The sequence below is a fragment of the Canis lupus genome, chromosome 25, assembly GCF_003254725.2.
Source record: "Canis lupus dingo isolate Sandy chromosome 25, ASM325472v2, whole genome shotgun sequence".
Lineage (NCBI taxonomy): Eukaryota > Metazoa > Chordata > Mammalia > Carnivora > Canidae > Canis > Canis lupus.
In genome coordinates this window covers 3,934,466-3,952,644 of record NC_064267.1, presented here as the reverse complement: position 1 = coordinate 3,952,644, position 18,179 = coordinate 3,934,466, and the positions used below count along the sequence as shown (strand labels likewise).

Here is an 18,179-nt window from a genome sequence, read left to right as displayed (position 1 = left end):
CCAACCTCGCTACTAGGTAGGGTACTCTCACAGGGTCTGCATGAAGTTCTGAAGCATCAAGTAAATCAGGGGGCATCCCAAAGTTTATAGCAGCAATGCCCATACTAGCCAAACTAGGAAAAGAGCTGAGATGTCCGTCAACAGATGAATAAAGAAGATGTGGTATATTACTCAGCCATCAGAAAGGATGAATACTTAGCATTTACATTGACATGGACAGAACTAGAGGGTATTATGCTGAGCGAAGTAAGTCAGAGAAATACAATTATCATACGTGGAATGTAAGAAGCAGCCCAGAGGATCATAGGGCAGGGAGGGAAAATGTAACAGAAAGAAATCAGATGGGGAGATAAACCCTGCGAGACTTTTAACTCTAGAAGACAAACTGAGAGGGTTGCTGAAAAGGAGGTAGGTGGGGGGATGGGGTAATTAGGCAATGGGCATTAAGAAGGGTACATGATGTGATAAGCACTGGGTGTTATTTCCAACTGATGAATCAATGAACTCTACATCTGAAACTAATTATGTACGATATGTTGGCTACTTGAATTTAAAAAATAGATAAATAAATAAATAAAAGTCAGGGGGAAAAGTATGATCTACCCTGAAATCTGTCAGCAAAAACTACATTCAGTGACACAGAAAATTTAGAAGCCAGGGCATGCCATAATGGATAATGTGACAAAGAGATTCAAACCAGTATGGGAAAAAAGATATCAAAGAATTGCAGGGTCCTCTGAACACCATCTATCCGATTGACTCTATTCTGCTGAGCTGAAGATCACAACTTGAACATGGATCCAATTCTGATGTATTGATTCTTGTCAATTATCCTGTAAGAGGGGGGCTAAGAACACATAAACAGCATCTAGTAAGGAAAAAAAATTCTGTTAATTTCATGACTTACTAGCATATCTGGCACTGCAGAAAATTCACCAACTATAAGAACAATGATAGTCCTCCACTGTAGTTAAGATACGGAGCATGTTATTTTTTAAAAAGAATTAATTTTTATCATCTGCAAGAAATAAACTTTCAATATTTAAAAATAAATCTTCTAAAATTTTCCACAAAACCAAAGCCAGAAGAAGAAAATCTCCCCACAGAAAAAAATTATAACTGCTCATTCTAATCCTTAAAAGGCATTGGTGGTAGGAGATGTTGGGGGTGGGGATCCAGGAGCAAGAATGGAAAAGGGAAAGGGGGTATGGAGATGGGAGATAAAGATCAAGGTTAAATCTTATGAGAAGACTTTTTCAGAAGAAACTGCCTTCCAGCCAATGCCCTAAGACATCAGTACTCTACACAAAGGCCACAGAACTCTGAGGGTCTCTGAGGAATGTTCAGAGTATTTAAAAACTCAGAACTATTTTTATAATAATACTAAGACATTATTTCCCTTTTTCATTGCATTTTGCATCAGTGATGCAAAAGCAATAGTGGGTAGAACTCTTGGCTTAGCACGAAGCAAGGCAGTGGCCCCAAACTGTAACTGGTAAAATGTACCAGTTTAATGTTAAATTATTGTACTAGTATAATATACATTGTACTTCACTGCCACTCACTGGCAGGAAAAAAAAACAGAAAGGAGTTTCACTTTAAATATCTAGTATAAAACAATACAAATATTTAATATGTATAAATATCAGCCCTTTAATAGACATGTTTTTAATATTCTCTTTGATGAAATGGGAAGTATGAAAAAATAAATACTGAACTATAACTCTTTCAAGGAAAAGCACTTGTAAGATTGAGTTGTGAACTGAACTAGCCACTTTTTTGAGAGAATATCATTTTACTTGAAGAACCATGTTTATTCAGACTTGGGTATTTAGTTGACATTTTCTTAATAATGAACCAAGTAAGACTATCACTTCAAGGAAAACAACTGACAGTTTTGTTGCCAATGATAAAATTCAAGCTTCAAAATAAAAATTAGAATTTTAGACAAATTGTACCTGCCAATGTAAGCTTGACAGTTTTCCAGTACTCAGAGACTTTTCTGATGACATAGTAGTGATATTAATGAATATAAAATTTTATAGTGTACGGTGAAATATGCCAGCATTTGAAAGATCTATATAACTCAGTGAATCAACATTATAATGACTAGTGTATCATGTAACAAAATCATACATGGGTAAAACGTCCATTCAAAGTATAAATAAATCAGATAAATCAATACATTTTAATATATCTTCAAGGTTCAACAACTTCCCAATACAGCATCAGGCTTCTTGTGGGTCACAGATCATGTATTACACCAGAATTTGGCTAAATCTGCCCAAAAGGCAATCTGCCAATTTATAAATAAAGTTTCTCTGGAACACAGCAAGGCCTATCTGTTACACATTGTCTGTAGTCGCTGTAGGCGACAGGTAATAGCACAAGGTAAAGTTGTCACAGATACCATATGGCATATGACTCCAAAAAACTTAAAATAGGTACTATTTGGTCATTTACAGAATAAGTTTTCTTACCCTTGTATTCAACTGACATTCTACCTGTCTCATAAGGACACCAGATATACTGAATTAAGGGTCTCCTCTCTTCTATTATGACCTCATCTTAAATCTTGATTACATCTGCAATAAACCTATTTCCAAATAAGGTCATATTCTCAGGTACTAGGGGTTAGGACTTCAACATATCTTTTTGAAACATGTAATTGAACTCATACACTCACAAATTTAAAAATTAGCTTTAAAAAGAAAAACTGAAATGGGACAAAGAACTAGGAACAGAGAAATTGACAAACGTGAGTAAAACTAAAAAAAAAAATTTACTACATAGAACCATGAAGAAAATCTAAATTGATCATTAAAAATAAAATTAAAATAGGAAAAAAATTAAATATAAGATAGGGTAGCTATCAAAGCTTAAGTTATCTAAGATATTTAGGGGAAGAATAAGGGTATCAAATCGTTTTAGTCTTTCAGTGGAATGTCTAGTTTAAGATTTGAAGAGCAACCTCTGAGAGAACAGAGAGTATATATTCCAAACAGAGGTTGAGAAAAAGTGTCATTAAAAAAACAAATCATTCCAAACAAACAAACAAACAAACAAATCATTCCAAAAGTAGTCAAGAAAGGAGGAAAAAACAGGTAGTATTAAACATACACACACACACACACACACATAAATAATTAAGTGATAGCAATAATTCCAAATATATCAGTAATCATATTAAATGTAAGTGCACTAAACTCTCCAGTTGAAAGGCAAAGATTGTCAACTAGACAAGAGGTGTTACAAGAGAAATACCTAAAATATAAAGATATAGAAACATCCAAAGTAGAAGGATAGAATAAATGTTATTAAGTCAGTCTTGATGCAGATATATTAGTATTGGAGAAAATACTTTAAGGCAAAATCATTATTTAGAGATAAGAAGAGATACTATAAAATTATAAACAGTTAAAATTCACCTTGTGATAGACAATTCTAAATTATATATGCCTAACAATGTGGTCTCAAATATACAAAAGCTGAAACTACTGGATTTATCTTAAGATAGTTCACTTATAGCATTTTAAAACTCATCTCAAAAACTGATTAAGACAAAAAATTAGTAAGAACATAGAAGATTTTACTTGAAAATATAATTAATAAACTTGATCTTATGAACATCCTACCAATAAGAACGCACACTCTTCATAAGTATCTACAAAGCATTTTCAAAAACTAACCAATTAATAGACCACAAAGCAACTCTCAACACATTAAAAGAGTCAGCATGGATATATTTTGAAGATTTAGAAGATGGATTTTTTTTTTCTGGGTGGATTGGACATAATAATAAGAAAAAGAGGGATCCCTGGGTGGCGCAGCGGTTTGGCGCCTGCCTTTGGCCCAGGGCGCGATCCTGGAGACCCGGGATTGAATCCCACATCGGGCTCCCGGTGCATGGAGCCTGCTTCTCCCTCTGCCTGTGTCTCTGCCTCTCTCTCTCTCTCTGTGACTATCATGAATAAATAAATAAAATCTTTAAAAAAAAAAAAAGAAAAGAAAAGAGAGGTATCAAGGGTAACTGCTCAATTTTGGTTTAAAACCTGAGCAAATGATTACTCCATCAATTGAGACTGAGAATATGGGACAGAATACAGGTATGGGGTTAGGAGTGGGGGTAGGGATTTAGAAATCCAGAATTCCATGCTGACCAGTTCCATGGTAGACTGAAGATATCCTGTTGGATATAAAAATGAAGATGCCAAATAGGTCCTTCTGGAAAGAAATCAAATTTGATATGTAGATTAGAAAATCATTAGCATAAAATTGGTGTTTTAACTACCAGATAAAGTACTCAAAGAAGGTGTCTGTTGATAAGAAAGAGGAATTAAGATTTAATCAGAGAGAACTCCAAACTTAAGGTAAAGATGAGCAGAAGAAAGGCAAGAGATTAAGAGGGAGTGGCCAGTGAAGTGCAAGGAAAACCAGTGGAGCGTAGAGTCCTAAACACCAGGATAAGCTCTCCGGAAGGAAGAACTGATAAATGGATCAGTTAGATAAGAAGAGAGAAGTAGCCGTTGGATTTGGCATCATTGTCCTTAATGAAATATCTCCAGGGAGTGGTATGGAAGAAGTCTCTTTGGAATGGACTGCGTGGAGAATGTAAGGTAAGGAAGTGAAATGGTAACATAGGGAACTCTTTTCAGAAGTTTATCTATGAAGGAAAGTAGAGATATGGGGAGGATTAGTCAGGGACATAAAGTGAAGGGAGGGGTTTTTTAAGACAGGATATGTGAAAGCACAGTATTTTTTTTTAATTTATTTTTTATTGGTGTTCAATTTACTAACATACAGAATAACCCCCAGTGCCCGTCACCCATTCACTCCCACCCCCCCGCCCTCCTCCCCTTCTACCACCCCTAGTTCGTTTCCCAGAGTTAGCAGTCTTTACGTTCTGTCTCCCTTTCTGATATTTCCCACACATTTCTTCTCCCTTCCCTTATATTCCCTTCACTATTATTTATATTCCCCAAATGAATGAGAACATATAATGTTTGTCCTTCTCCAACTGGCTTACTTCACTCAGCATAATACCCTCCAGTTCCATCCACGTTGAAGCAAATGGTGGGTATTTGTCACTTCTAATAGCTGAGTAATATTCCATTGTATACATAAACCACATCTTCTTTATCCATTCATCTGAAAGCACAGTATTAAGTTGATGGGAATAATGTGACATAAAGAGGTATTGGTAATGATATAGGTAGTAGGAGGTAACTGCAGGGACAGTATCCTCAAGGAGATGAGAGAGGATGGGGGACCAGGTCTTAAGAGGAATGCAGACTTCCACAGGAGCAATGTCACCACAGTAGTAAGTGGGGAAGCAAAGCATGGATACAAATGCAGCTTGCTGGAGAGAGGATGAGGAAGTTCTTATTTTATTTTTTTATTTCAACTATTTTCTCAAGGAGCTATGAGGTAAAGTTCCAAGTTGCTAGTTGAGATGTGGAGGCAGTGATACAGGAATTTTGAGGAAAGAAAAGAACGTGTGAAATAATTGTTTTAAAGTAGAAACTTGAACATGCCAGACTAGTAGGATTGCTAGGCAATGTAGTACATCCTTTAGAGTGTTGTAATCATGGATTGAATGTGAAACCATCAGCATGATCTCATGTTTCTCTTCAGTAACAGTGAACTGCCTGAGTACAGATATGGAATTGGTAAATAGTTGGGTTGAACCAGGTTAGATTTATGCCTGATGAATACAATGACAGGAGAGAGGGACAAAGGACTTAAAGGAGTTTGGAAGAGAATAACTACAGCATTGCATGGCCTTCCAACTCTTTTGCTTGAAACCCCCGTAAGAGGAATTTTGAAAAAGTATGTATCCTCCATACATTTTTTTAAAAATTTTTATTTATTTATGATAGTCACACAGAGAGAGAGAAAGAGAGAGAGGCAGAGACACAGGCAGAGGGAGAAGCAGGCTCCATGCACTGGGAGCCTGACGTGGGACTCGATCCCGGGTCTCCAGGATCACACCCTGGGCCAAAGGCAGGCGCCAAACTGCTGCGCCACCCAGGGATCCCCATCCTCCATATATTTTTTAAGGTAACATCTAAATTTCACATTATAAGTTGAAATATGACACACTTTTTGACACTGAATGCACTTCAATATATAATTTTTCAGAAAATGTAAGTGTCGAGGCCATTGGTAATGCTATAACCATTCGTAATGCTGTAGAATACTACAGACTGGGTGGCTTACAAACAACAGCATTTATTTCTCACAGTTATGGAAGCTGGGAAGTCCAAGATCAAGTCATTTGTAGATTTGATGTTTAGTGAGAACCCACTTCCTGGTTCAGGGATGGCCATCTACTTTCTGTGTCCTCACACAGAGGAAGGACTTGGGAGTTCTCTGGGTCTTTTTATAAGAGCACTAATTTCACTCATTAAAGCTCCACCCTCATCACCTAATCATCTCTCAAAGGCTTCACCTTCTAATGTCATTACATTGAGAACTAGGTTTCAGCTTATGAATTTTAAGAGGATGAAGACATTCAGTTTATAGCAGTAACCAATGAATTATAATACCATATAAATTTGGTGTCCATCACCATTAAAAATACATTGAAAAATGCTTCCTAGAGGTACCTGGGTGTTTCAGTTGGTTAAATGTCTGTCTTCAGCTCAGGTCATGATCCCAGTGTCCTGGGATAGAGCCCCACATCAGCCCCACACATCTGGCTCAGCAAGGAGTCTGCTTCTCCCTATCCCTCTGGTTTGTGCTCTCTCTCTCTCTCTCTCTCTCTCTATCAAATAAATAAGTACATCTTTTTAAAAAATGAAATAAAGTAAAAGGGCTTCCTAAATTGAAATTTTACATCATTTTCCTTCTACTTGAACTTATACTTTCAGTATGCTTACTCTCCCTGACAACTGAATTTTATAACATATTTTTGTACTCACAAGTTTTTTATTTATCACCTTCACACATTTCTCTGCAATAAACATGTATAGAAATTGAAGCTTAATGTAATTTTTAAATTTTCTTTGAGTATAAGGCTCTAAGTGTTGAAATTTTTCTTCCAGATTAATTACCATTATAATTATTAATACTAATATACAATGAACCAAAATAATTTTCATATATTAACTTTTTACCAAAACATAAATATATTTTAAAATTTGATAAATAACTATTAAACATACAAACACTTCCTGAAAATGAAAACACTTTTTGCCAATTAATTATTTTTACCCATAGGCAAATGTTACTTATTTCTAGATTAAATTGTAGAAAATATAGGCCATTTATTATATTTTTATTTTTATTGTTATACATATGTACTGAGAAACTTTTTTCTCATAACTAAGTAGATTGAAAGGGAAGAGTTTATAGAAATGCCACTCATCTCTTAGAACTTCTGAGTTGAAAAGCAAATTTAAAAAAAGTCATACAAAGATCTATCATAAGAAACATAATAATCTATCTTCTCACAACTCAGTTTATTGAAAGCAAAGAATTGGAAATCCCCAAACTTGCAAAGTGATTTGTTATCTGGTTATTAGAAGCATTTTTTTTCTCTTCAATTTCTGGGAAGTATACCAAAAGAGCTTTACCAAAGCTTATCTGAATATAAATCATACTTGCTATTCTTTCACTAAGAGGGACTTTGTTTAATCCAAAGTACTCAGAATGAAATTTAGAAAAGTGGATATTATTAATTTCATTACACCTTTGTCCATGAAGTTTGGTTGATGAAATGCTGTTTAATTATCCTTTTTTCATTAAACTTATTTTGAGGTAACTATAGTTTCGTATGCAATTGTAAAAAATAATACAAGGTGTCCCCCAATTTTCTGTATTTGGTTGCCCCCTCTAATCACATGTTTTTATATATTTTCATCAGTCACCCAAGCCATAGATCTAGGTCGTTCAGTATATGGACAAAGTCTCTCACACAATCCAACTGACAAAGCCAGTACTCAATGTCAAATCAAGCAGCAATATCAGAATTAGTTGCTTTCAGAAAGAGGTTGACTTCACTTTAAAATCATGCTACATATGTATTTTTAGGATATTAAAATATTGAGAAAAAATTGCTGAATATGTTTTGCCAACTATATTACTTGTTCTGCAGATAAGATTTAAATGATATAGAATCAATATAATTATTTCATAATCATTTCTAATCAGCTATAATAAAAACAAGACAATAATAATATTGTTTCTTGATACTTATTTTGTAATAATGCAGTGTGATGGCTAGCTGAAATGGTTAGTTTTTTTTATGACATGAGGCATGTGATAAGAACACATGGCCCTATTTTGGTAAGTAAATTGTATATGTGTATCAAGTTTTGTTTTATATGCTTTAGCAGTGTTTAAAGGAAAATTAATATAAAATCAGAAATAATAATTAATTTTGTTATACATAGTGATCAGAGGAAAGTCTGAATTTATTAAAGGAAAAAAAATACGTATTACTCAAACTTCACCAGTCCAGTAGTCAACATATAGCATTATTTTTTGTTAATAGGAGGTAGAAATTATTGAACATTTTATAAGATGAAATAAGATGAATATTAATAGTAATTGGAACACATATTTCATGATTTAGTAAAAAAAATATTTTTAACTATCTTATTGAAAGGTGCAAATGCACTTACATCACAAATTTTCTGCCTTAACTATCTAAAGAATCAGTAGTCTTGAAAAGCATTCCATTGATATTTATAAAAATCAACACCATAAATCTATTCTCCTTGGGCAGTTCAAAGATTCTTTTTGTTTTGGCTAATAAAAAGTCCCAGAAATGGGGAAAAAAAGAGTAGCTTTACAGGAGCGAGACCTGACAAACACTACCTGAGGTAGGTGATCAGGTCAACATCAACAGTGGTAAATCATGTTGAGTGTTTGTTCCCTGGATATGTGTTGAAAATGATACTTTACCCATACAGTCTTCCTCCCCAACCCTTATAATTCCAGTCTAATTATGGGAAAAACATCAGACAAATCCCAACTGAGACATATTCTACAAAATAGCTGACCAGTCTTCTCAAAACTCTCAAGACATCAAAACCAAGAAAGTTGGAGAGACTTTAGCCCAGAGGAGACTAGGGAGACATGATGATTAAATGTAATGTGGGATTCAGGAACAGAAAAAGAGTATTAGGTAAAACACACAAAATATGAATGAAATATGGGTTATAGTTAATAATATTGTAACAATATTGGTTCATTAATTATAAAAATATACCATAATAATGTAAGATATTAATAACAGGAGAAACTGGGTATGCAGTATATGAGAATTCTGTACTGTCTTCACAATTTTTCTGCAAATATAAAATTGTTCTAAAATTTAAAAACTTTGGTTCTTAAAAAAAGTACGAGATAAGTATCTTGAATACCTAAAGTAAAAAAAAAAAAAGAATATAAAAAATGCTTTTAATCTTCAGCACTTTTTCCCTTGCTTTTCTCTCAAAAAATTCTCCTTCCACACTGATACCAGATCAGAAATAAAAGAGGCAGAATCATTAAACAAAAATTGTTAAAGCCACCATTCCATTTCTATCCAATATCTGAATTCAGAACATTCTAACATGTCATATTGTTTATACTTACACTGTCTATAAGATCATGTTTCCCCTTAACCAAACTACACGGAAAGCAGGGAAACCAGGAAAATCTTAAGTGTTTCACTTAATTATTTTTTTGACTTTCCCAAAATTAATATTTTGATTTATTACTTTATTTGGCACTCTGAGGTTTTATACTCCAGTTGAACACACCCTAGCAAGATTTGGAGTTAGCGAGGATATGCCTTTCTCATGTGTAGCAGAAGCAGTATTATAAATGCCTGTGAGTTCTCACTCAGGTAGATCAATCTAAGAAAAATAATTGACATGAAGGTTGATGGGTTCCTTAAAACTATCTCTGCACAAGTCCTCCTTTGGAAAGTCTTCCTATACCTTATGGCCACCTGGTTGGAAGACCACTAGAATGACGAACTATGGAATCTCAGATGGGTAAGGAGAAAAAGCACCCAATATGGGGCTTGAACTCATGACTCCAAGATCAAGAGTCACATGTTCTACCAACTGAGCTAGCCATACTGCTGGGTTTTTAATAGTTTTTCCTCAAGAGCGAATATATTTTAGTCATGCTGAAGGTTCTTGCCTAGGTAGACTTTCCCAATAGTATTTGAGGGCTAGCCTGAGAAATGGATAACAAAACTGTCTTGCCAACCACTGGGAATTCCTAGAACTAGATATTATGGGGTAGAATTCAGCCTAAATATTTCATATCCCTTTAACTCCTTCACAATTCAACACCCCCCTCCCCAATTTCTTGTTAATTCATTCAAAGTTAGCTTTTCTATCCTAATACCTCCAGTTGCCATTTTGCTGTTATGAAATTCTAATCCATGTCAAGGAAAACCTATCTTTGAGAAGTACCTAAGTGGCACATTATGAACTGCAAAGCTCCCACAGAGCAATTTAAAATGATGAATATCCTTTTCAAACATCTTTTTCCAAATTGCACATGGACTTCAGCCAGTCACAAGACGGAGATGTGGAGGATGCATTAAACTCCCCATCTGCTCTTCACATTGCTCAACATTGATTTATAACCCACAGTAAGTCATTTGGCCACACAAACAGAGCTGATGGGCAAGTACAGCACCCAGCGGCTAAAGCACACCCTATGAAAAGTGGTGTCCGTGGCATTAATATTTTTCTTCTCCCTTCACCCTGATGTGACTCACGGCCATTCCAAGTATAGTTCTACCCACTGTTCTCAGAAAAACAAACAAACTCTGAGGTACATTTTAGACTTTGAGAACATAAAGCTCTTTAGGGATAACTTCAGACTCTTGCTTTCATTAAAACAGCTTCAATGCATTTTCTCTCCTTTCAAACACAGCAGCATGTGTAAATTCCTTCCTACTTGTGTCATGTCCTTTTAAGAGAATTACTTTTTTGCTTTCTAGACTGTGTGTCATTCGCTGATTAGGTCAGACATACAGATTTTTCTTTTTTTTCACAAGCCATGAGAGGGCACTGTATGTTACGGAAGATAAAACAAAGGCCATGGACTCATGCAAGTAACCCCAAGGTATAATTAATGTTGGTATAATTTCCGAGTATTATCTCAAGATGGGCATATACGATAGTCATCTTTCTCTGCCGCTTCAGCCCAGCCCCATCTCCCATAAAAGCTGAAGCAGAACAAAAATTATGCAAGGTCATACTCTGGAACTGGCAGAAGGTAGACTGCGAAGTGAGAATGTTTGGTGTTAGTGTCCACCTTGTTGTATGGCTGCCATTTTGGCCCTACTGTTCCCTGGCACTCTTTACATTGGCTGCCACCAGGACCTTCCCTTATAGGAATATTCCATAGGATAGTTCTTTATAATGTTCCAGGGACTCTCATGGCCATTTTCTATTATATCTGCTCTCCACTCTTCCCTCTCAGTGCCCAATTTTTCTGCTCTATACCTAGCTGAACCCCTAAGTATCAGGCCCTTAAGAGTTCAAATTTAAGAATGAACTCATATGATCTGCTCACATGCTAATGGCTAATGTAGAGAGAAACACCTCTGGCTTTTCATTCCCACAAGAAACTTGAGTACATTTTAAACAGGGGCTTCTGATAAACCATTAATTTTTCAGCCCAGAGGAAGGTCCTCTTGGAAATTTCAAGTAAGATATGAAAAAAAGAAAATACATTTTTGAAGAGGAAGACCAGTGACTTTTAAGATACACTATTTGACTGTTGTTTCCTGGGTCCTAGCCATATCATGCCTGCAATCTTCAGAATGCTTTGGTCATATAAAATAGAGTCTTATCCTGGTTACTTCAAGGAATAAGGGAGTTTCTATAAAGGTATACATCACAATAAGAACAACTGGAATTTCAAAATTTCTGATTAACTCAGAAATAGCCAGGGTTAATCAGAAAAGGAAAACTAGTTTGGAAATTGGAAAATAGTACAGGATTCAAGGCAAATCTAGGGATTGGGTTAGCCTGGAGTCCCCTTGAGAGCAGGGTTCACTTATTCCCTCACCATCATGTGGACTCAGTTCCTCTTGCTTCTGTTTCCTTGCTGCTCTCAGCCAACCACCTCTTCCTCTCCTCTGCATGTATGCAGATTTCTGCTAACTCATAACTTTTGCTTATTCATAACTTCTGCTTACTCATAATTCCAGCCTACACATAGTCCTTGCTGTCTCATAGTCCATGGGTTGTGTTTTTAGCTTCTGCTCTGGATTTCAATTGACCAACTGTAATATTTCCAATTTGAATGTCCTAGCAGGAGAAGTTACCTAAATTAGTTAATTAACATTCTTCTTATTGAGGTAGAGCCTTTATACCGAGTATATACAGAGTATTCTTAGTAGCTAAGAATTCATTTGGCTAGTTTAAGCAAAAATTGAATTTAATGAAAGGATACTGGACCAGAGAGAAGCTCAAAGAATGAACAGAAACAGGGAACATCCAGAAGCCCAGCCAATCATACCTCCAAATTAGACACGTGAGATCACTGAGCAGCAGAAGCCATAACTTGCAACTGACACCTGGGCACTGGAAACCCAAGCTCATTGCTCCTCCCCTTGCTGGCCCTAGAAACTGGACATTGTTGCAGTCACTGCTATAGAGAGCTCTTCTCATCTCGGCTCCCTTGTATGACCAATTCCCAATTCTAGGTCTAAGGAAGGCATTTTATTGGCCAAATTGAAGTTACATGCTCTCACCCTAGCTGCAATTGGGGTTGGAGTGGACATGGGAAAAATGAGAATGTGTATATGGTCTTTTTGGCTTCACCAATTAAGCCCATTTTGAGTAATGAGCTCCGCTCAGGCATAGAACATGGATCCTCACTCAGCAGGGGACTGTGGGCAGGGTGGGAATTTTGATTGGCTGGTCCAAGACAACCTCATAATTGAAAAAGTAAAGGAAATTCTTTCATGGGCACTATTGGCTTAAAGCCCTACAAGGCACGCTTATATTCAATTTAGGTATTTATATATCTGCCAGCCTGATTGGACTATAAGCATTTTAGGGCAGAGACTTTGTCTTCTTTATTTTTATCTCCCTAGTGCCTGGGGCACTGCTTGGCATATAGCAGATGCTCCAAAAATGTCTGTTGAATTTAATAGTACTTGTGGCTCTAGGAATTTTTCCATAGCATTAGATAACATAAATTTCTCCATGTTTTCAGGAGGACCATGATTTAAACAAACAAAAAGGACTTATTGACACATCATGAAAATGTAAAAGTATTAAGAATTTTTATGACCTACTCTCTTCTTAGAGTAAATCTCACTTTCTCTACAGGGCACAGAGCTCTGACATTGTGGCAGATGGAATGTGAGAACTGCTGGAAAGAAGAGAGATTAAGTCATGAGAGATAGGATAGAGTTTGGAGAGGGAGCATCACAACAGGGCAGAGATGAAGGAATCAGGGAAAGGGAGCAGAGAACTAGTCTAGGGAGTGTTAGGAACAGAACACAAGCTTCCTGATAACCTAGATGGAAATTAGAGAATGGACAAAGTAATTCTAAATGTTGCTTTGATGACAGCAAAGAAGGAAAGACAGAACTAATAATTTTATGCACTTATTACATGCCAGACAATAGCTAGGAACTCGGTGTGTGTGTATGCATGTATGTGTATTTAAACTTTAAAACAACCTATTAATGTGGATACTATTATTGCCATTTTGTACATAAGGAAAATGAGACCCAGAGAGATGAAGTGATTGGCTTAGTTACAAAGATCATAAGTGACAGGATCAGAATTTAATGATTCTGACTCCAAATACCACAGTTAAAACAAACAAACAAAACACAAAACCAATCTTATCCATCTCTGATAAGACAGAAAAGGACTGGAAGTGGGATGATCATGCTCATTAGAAGCTAGAACTATTTCTCCAAACTGCCTGTGAACTCCTAGGAACTTGAGTGGTGAGACTGACCTACTTTTGAAGACACTCTATGTAAGTGAATTTGACAATTAACATTCTCTAGATCATTTATATACGAAATCAAGAATAAAGATGAAAGCAGCTTTGTCTCTCATATTAGTTTTTTTTTTTTTTAACAGGTCATGGTCATTTTTCACAGCAGTCCTAGGCAATTAAGCTCAGGAAATGTCAAGAAAAGACTAAACAGATTACTTATTTATTACTTACTTATTTTGCACTGAAATACAATTGGTATATAACAAACCAATGATTTCATGGATATTACTATTAGAGAGGAGGCTCAGTATAAATCTAAGGTAAAACACGGAGGGATAGACAAATGTAACAAACTCATGAAAGTGACATGTGAACGTGTCAAACGGAAATGTGTTGGAAGAGAAGCAGGTCTCTGTCCGCCCTCTTCTCCATGCCGCTCATTCTATGGCCCTGCATTTTAGAAGATACAAAAAGATTCACGTAGAAAAGATGAACACAAACCCACAATTCCCCTGGAGGAGGAAGAGGGAGAGAGAGAGAGAGCCTTTGCTCACTTACTAAGGGGGCCTCAGAATCTGTCTCTATCTGGAGAACCCCTAACATGAGCACAACTAGCATAATCCCAGGAGATGGGCGCTGGTAAGTAGGAGTGTTTGTACAAGTTTACATGGTCACTAAAACGTGAGCATCATCCTTCTATACTGATTTACATGATTCATTTTCGTAGCCACAGGTGGACGGTCTCCGGGTGGATGCAGCAGGAGGGAGCAGATGGAGGGAAAGGAGCCGCCCCAGCACCTCGCAGGAGCTCAGCCCTTCCCCAGGCCAACAGGCCGGAAAGCCCATTGGATCATTGAATGTCAGAGTAGAAGAGACCACAGACATCGAATGATCAGTTGAAATAACAGTTTTTCAGCTGAAAAAAAGAGGAATTCCAGAGTCTTTCAGTGAAGCTCACGGGTCTCACTGGTCCCTTGGCGGCGCCCTTCCCAGAGTTCTTTCAAGGTCTGTGACCCTCTCGAAGCCAGGTTCCGGGAGGGGTTTTTACCTTTGCCCGGTCCCTGGCAGTGCTGGGAACTGCCGTCCGATTCATTTCATCTCTCGATTTGGCGGAGTATTCGGAAGGGGCGAGAGATGAGGCGTGAAGGGAGGGACGCGCGCGGCCACGCTCCCCGCAGGACGCGGCTCCGGACCCGGCGTCGGGGCTCCGCGGGACCCAGGTGTTCCCGAGGGGAAGAAACTGGCAGAAAGTGGATGCCTCCGCCCGCTGCCCCCCCCCCCCCACACACACACACAGGTAACGGCACCACAGCTGCCTTCCGCACACGCGGCTCCCGGCGCCAACGCCAACGCCAACGCCTCCGCGCCCTCCGGGACCCTCCGACCCCGGCTCAAGCTCCTCCCCGCCCGCGGGCCCCGGCGGGAGCGGCGGCGGCGGCGGCGGGGAGCGGGGAGCGGGGAGCGGGCCGCGCTCGCTGCCATTGGCTGTGCGGCCCGAGGGGCGGGGGGCCCCGCAGTCCCGCCGGCTCCGCGGCCCCGGCTCCCGCCCTCCCGCCCGCCCTCCCGCAGCCGGTGCGCTCGAGCCCTGCGCTCCCCGGACGGCCGCGCGGGGGCGGGGCGCCGAGGCGGGGGCGGGGGCGGGGCGCGGCGGGGCGCGGGCGGGGCGCGGGCGGGGCGCGGGCGGGGAGCTCAGCGCAGCTCCAGTCCGGGCCGGGCCGGCGCGCCGCGGGAGGGGAGGTCGCCGCGCGCGGGCTCGCAGGTCAGTGCGAGGCTCCCGGCGCCGCCTCGAGCGGGGCGGGGCGTGGGGGCCGGGGCCGGGGCGGGGGCCGGGGCGCCGGGCCCTGGGGGCGGGCTCGCCCTCCGCGGGGAGCGCCCTGCCTCCTCTCCTGGGGCGGCCTCCGCTCCCTCCGAGCGCCCCCCCCGCGGCTCTCCGCGGCTCCCAGGGGTGTGGCTCCGTCCTGGGAGCCCCCTGAGTGCATCCCCTCGGCGGCCAGCAGGCTCCGCGGGTCGGCGGTCGCGATCCTCGGGAGGACCCGGCGGGGCTGCGCAGGGCCGCGGCCCCGGGACGACCCGCTCCTGTCCCGGACACAGCCGGGAGGATCTGCCCTCGCGAGCGCTGCTGCAAGCATTGATTCCGCCGTCAAGTGTAGGCAGTTCCACACTTTGCGGAACGCGCTTCTAGGTGCATCTGTTTGCTTTTGCCTTTGTGGTGTGTGCGGTCACCTCTGTTTGTTTTGCTTCTATCCGGGTTTACAGGGTCGTCTGTCCCCTCCGGGCACTCCCCGCGTGCACTGCCGGCCTTGCACCTTCGCGCGCCCGCAGAGCCTTTGCACCCGTCTTAGGTGCTTCAAATCCGGGTAAGTTTTACCTGGCGGTGAACACTTGCGTTCCCCAGCGGTGGTTTCTGAGTTCCCGAAAAACCTACTAGACCCCCCCCCCCCCCCCCCAGCTCCCGGAATGCTGTCTCCCTGCCGAGGTGCTGGATTACGGGCGCGCTGAGCTCTGCTTAGCCGAGGGGAGTCCCTGCGGCCCGCGCCGGGCAGCGCTCGCAGAAGCCGCGGGTTGAGGACCGGGCTTGCGGGCTCCGCCGCGGGGCCGCCCGGCTCGGCTCTGTCCGCCTCCGGAGGCACGGCTTGTTTCTTAACCTCCTTCATTTCCTCTGCCTGTTAAATTTCCTTTGGAAAATTCTTTGCTAAAGTGTTGAAGTAGTTAGGTGGTTCTTTGCGGCGGATAGTGTATTCCGAAGGCTCTGGACATTCTCAAAGGCATCGCATTTGTTGGGGCCCACGCTACAGGTGCAAAGGGCGCAGAACGGGCAGTTACGGTGTCCCGGGGCCAAGCTGAGGGACCACCTCTTACAGGGTTGCTCCTCAGGAGCTTTTTGCTTTAGATATTTCTAGATTCATTGTCAGACAGCAGCCCATCAACAGGAAAAAAGGCAAGTAATACCTTTCTCTTAAAAGGTTTACTTCTTAACGCAGCCTTGCTGCCCAATGCACCCACCTTAAAAACAAAACAAAACCAACCAAAAAAACCCAACGGGTATTTAATTAGCTTAAGGTATGCAACTAATCTGAGTGTTCTAGGTTATTTGTAATCTAGCTCCTACAGATTCTTGCCTCTATTTTGTAACTGAAATGCTTCATTTCTCCAAGTATGGAGGCGTCTTACCGCTATCCCCACCTCTCGAACACGTACATACTTTATAAGCAGCACCTAGTCGATCCCTTAATCACGTTGCTTTTTTGAAGCGTATATTGGTGAGTCTGCCTTGTAACCGAGTTGCAGTGCCACCACTCCCACAGGACATGTCCTTCAAATGCTGGGCATTGTGGGGATGGAGAACCATCTGCCAACCTCCAAAGTATTCTGGGAATACGGAATTCCAGAAAACGGGTGGGGTATTACATTTTTGTGTTTTGATTTTGAGGCTTATTATTTATTTGGCTTATGTATTTATTATTTTTGATTCCTTTTACATAAGGCAGAATGCTCTGAAGAGATTGACACATGTTCATGGTTCTCATTAAAGAAGCTTCATGTAAGGTAAGATCCATTCCATTTTCCCTGCTGTTCGTTCAATTCAACAGATTTTATTGGATGTCTATGATGTGCACAAGCTTGTCAGGAGTTAAGGGATAAATAATGGTGTGATGACATGTGGCATCAAATCCATCAGAGGATTTATTTGCAGGTTTCCTAAGAGGTTTCTTTTCATTTTTTTTTCTTTCTCTTTTTCTTTCTTTTTTTTTTTTTTTTTTAATGAAGGCAGATGAAGGAGGACAGCGATTGGTAAGAATGTTTAATCATACTAATCATTAAGTAATGTCATACATTTATTCTAAGAATGAAAGATTAACCCATCCCAAGCAAAACTCTCTGATTTGGCCTCTATTTAGATCTAGTCTCAGCCCATTTGATAATATTCCTTCTTCTCTAGGCTTGCTCTTTTCCCTGCACTTTATTTTAATATCCTTTTTAAAAAAATTGTAGACTTTATTTAAACACTTTTATATTTAATTTGTTATTAGGGAGAAGCAAAATGTAAAATTATGACTGAATTTTTGTGTTTTGCTCCTTTGAGTTTATTATTTATTTATTTATTTTGAAAGATTTTTATTTATTTCTTTATGAGAGACACAGAGAGAGGTAGAGACACACACAGGCTGAGGGAGAAGCAGGCTCCCTGCGGGGGACTGGATCCTGGGACGTGATCCAGTATCACAACCTGAGCCCAAGGCAGACTCTCA

General features: G+C 40.0%; 1 protein-coding gene and 1 long non-coding RNA gene across 38 annotated transcripts in view; one reads left to right on the top strand and one right to left on the bottom strand.

Annotated features, from left to right (window-relative positions):
* The first annotated feature begins 2,620 nt into the window (after positions 1-2,620).
* The window catches only part of SERTM1 (serine rich and transmembrane domain containing 1), a 37,047-nt gene continuing 21,488 nt past the window's right edge, over positions 2,621-18,179 (top strand). For 6 of the 37 annotated variants that reach the window (XR_007405871.1, XR_007405870.1, XR_007405869.1 and 3 more), the window contains exons 1-5: positions 2,621-2,758; positions 4,371-4,616; positions 16,186-16,286; positions 17,418-17,475; positions 17,698-17,721. Coding sequence is in view for 5 of the 37 variants with exons in the window: in XM_049101216.1 (XP_048957173.1) it covers positions 4,594-4,616; positions 16,186-16,286; positions 17,418-17,475; positions 17,698-17,721 (206 nt within the window). In the remaining 32 variants the exon portion in view is untranslated. Of the gene's footprint in view, positions 2,759-4,370; positions 4,617-13,535; positions 13,966-14,072; positions 14,569-14,656; positions 14,935-15,591; positions 15,689-15,770; positions 16,076-16,185; positions 16,287-17,214; positions 17,326-17,413; positions 17,476-17,697; positions 17,722-18,179 lie in introns of those variants that run through there. The other 31 variants (XM_025462459.3, XM_025462467.3, XM_049101209.1 and 28 more) reach the window with 21 other exon arrangements.
* On the bottom strand, positions 12,385-15,475 carry LOC125753622 (uncharacterized). Its single transcript, XR_007405872.1, has 2 exons — positions 14,640-15,475; positions 12,385-14,379 (listed from the first exon to the last, which is right to left on the bottom strand). It is a non-coding gene; the product is annotated as an uncharacterized LOC125753622 (long non-coding RNA).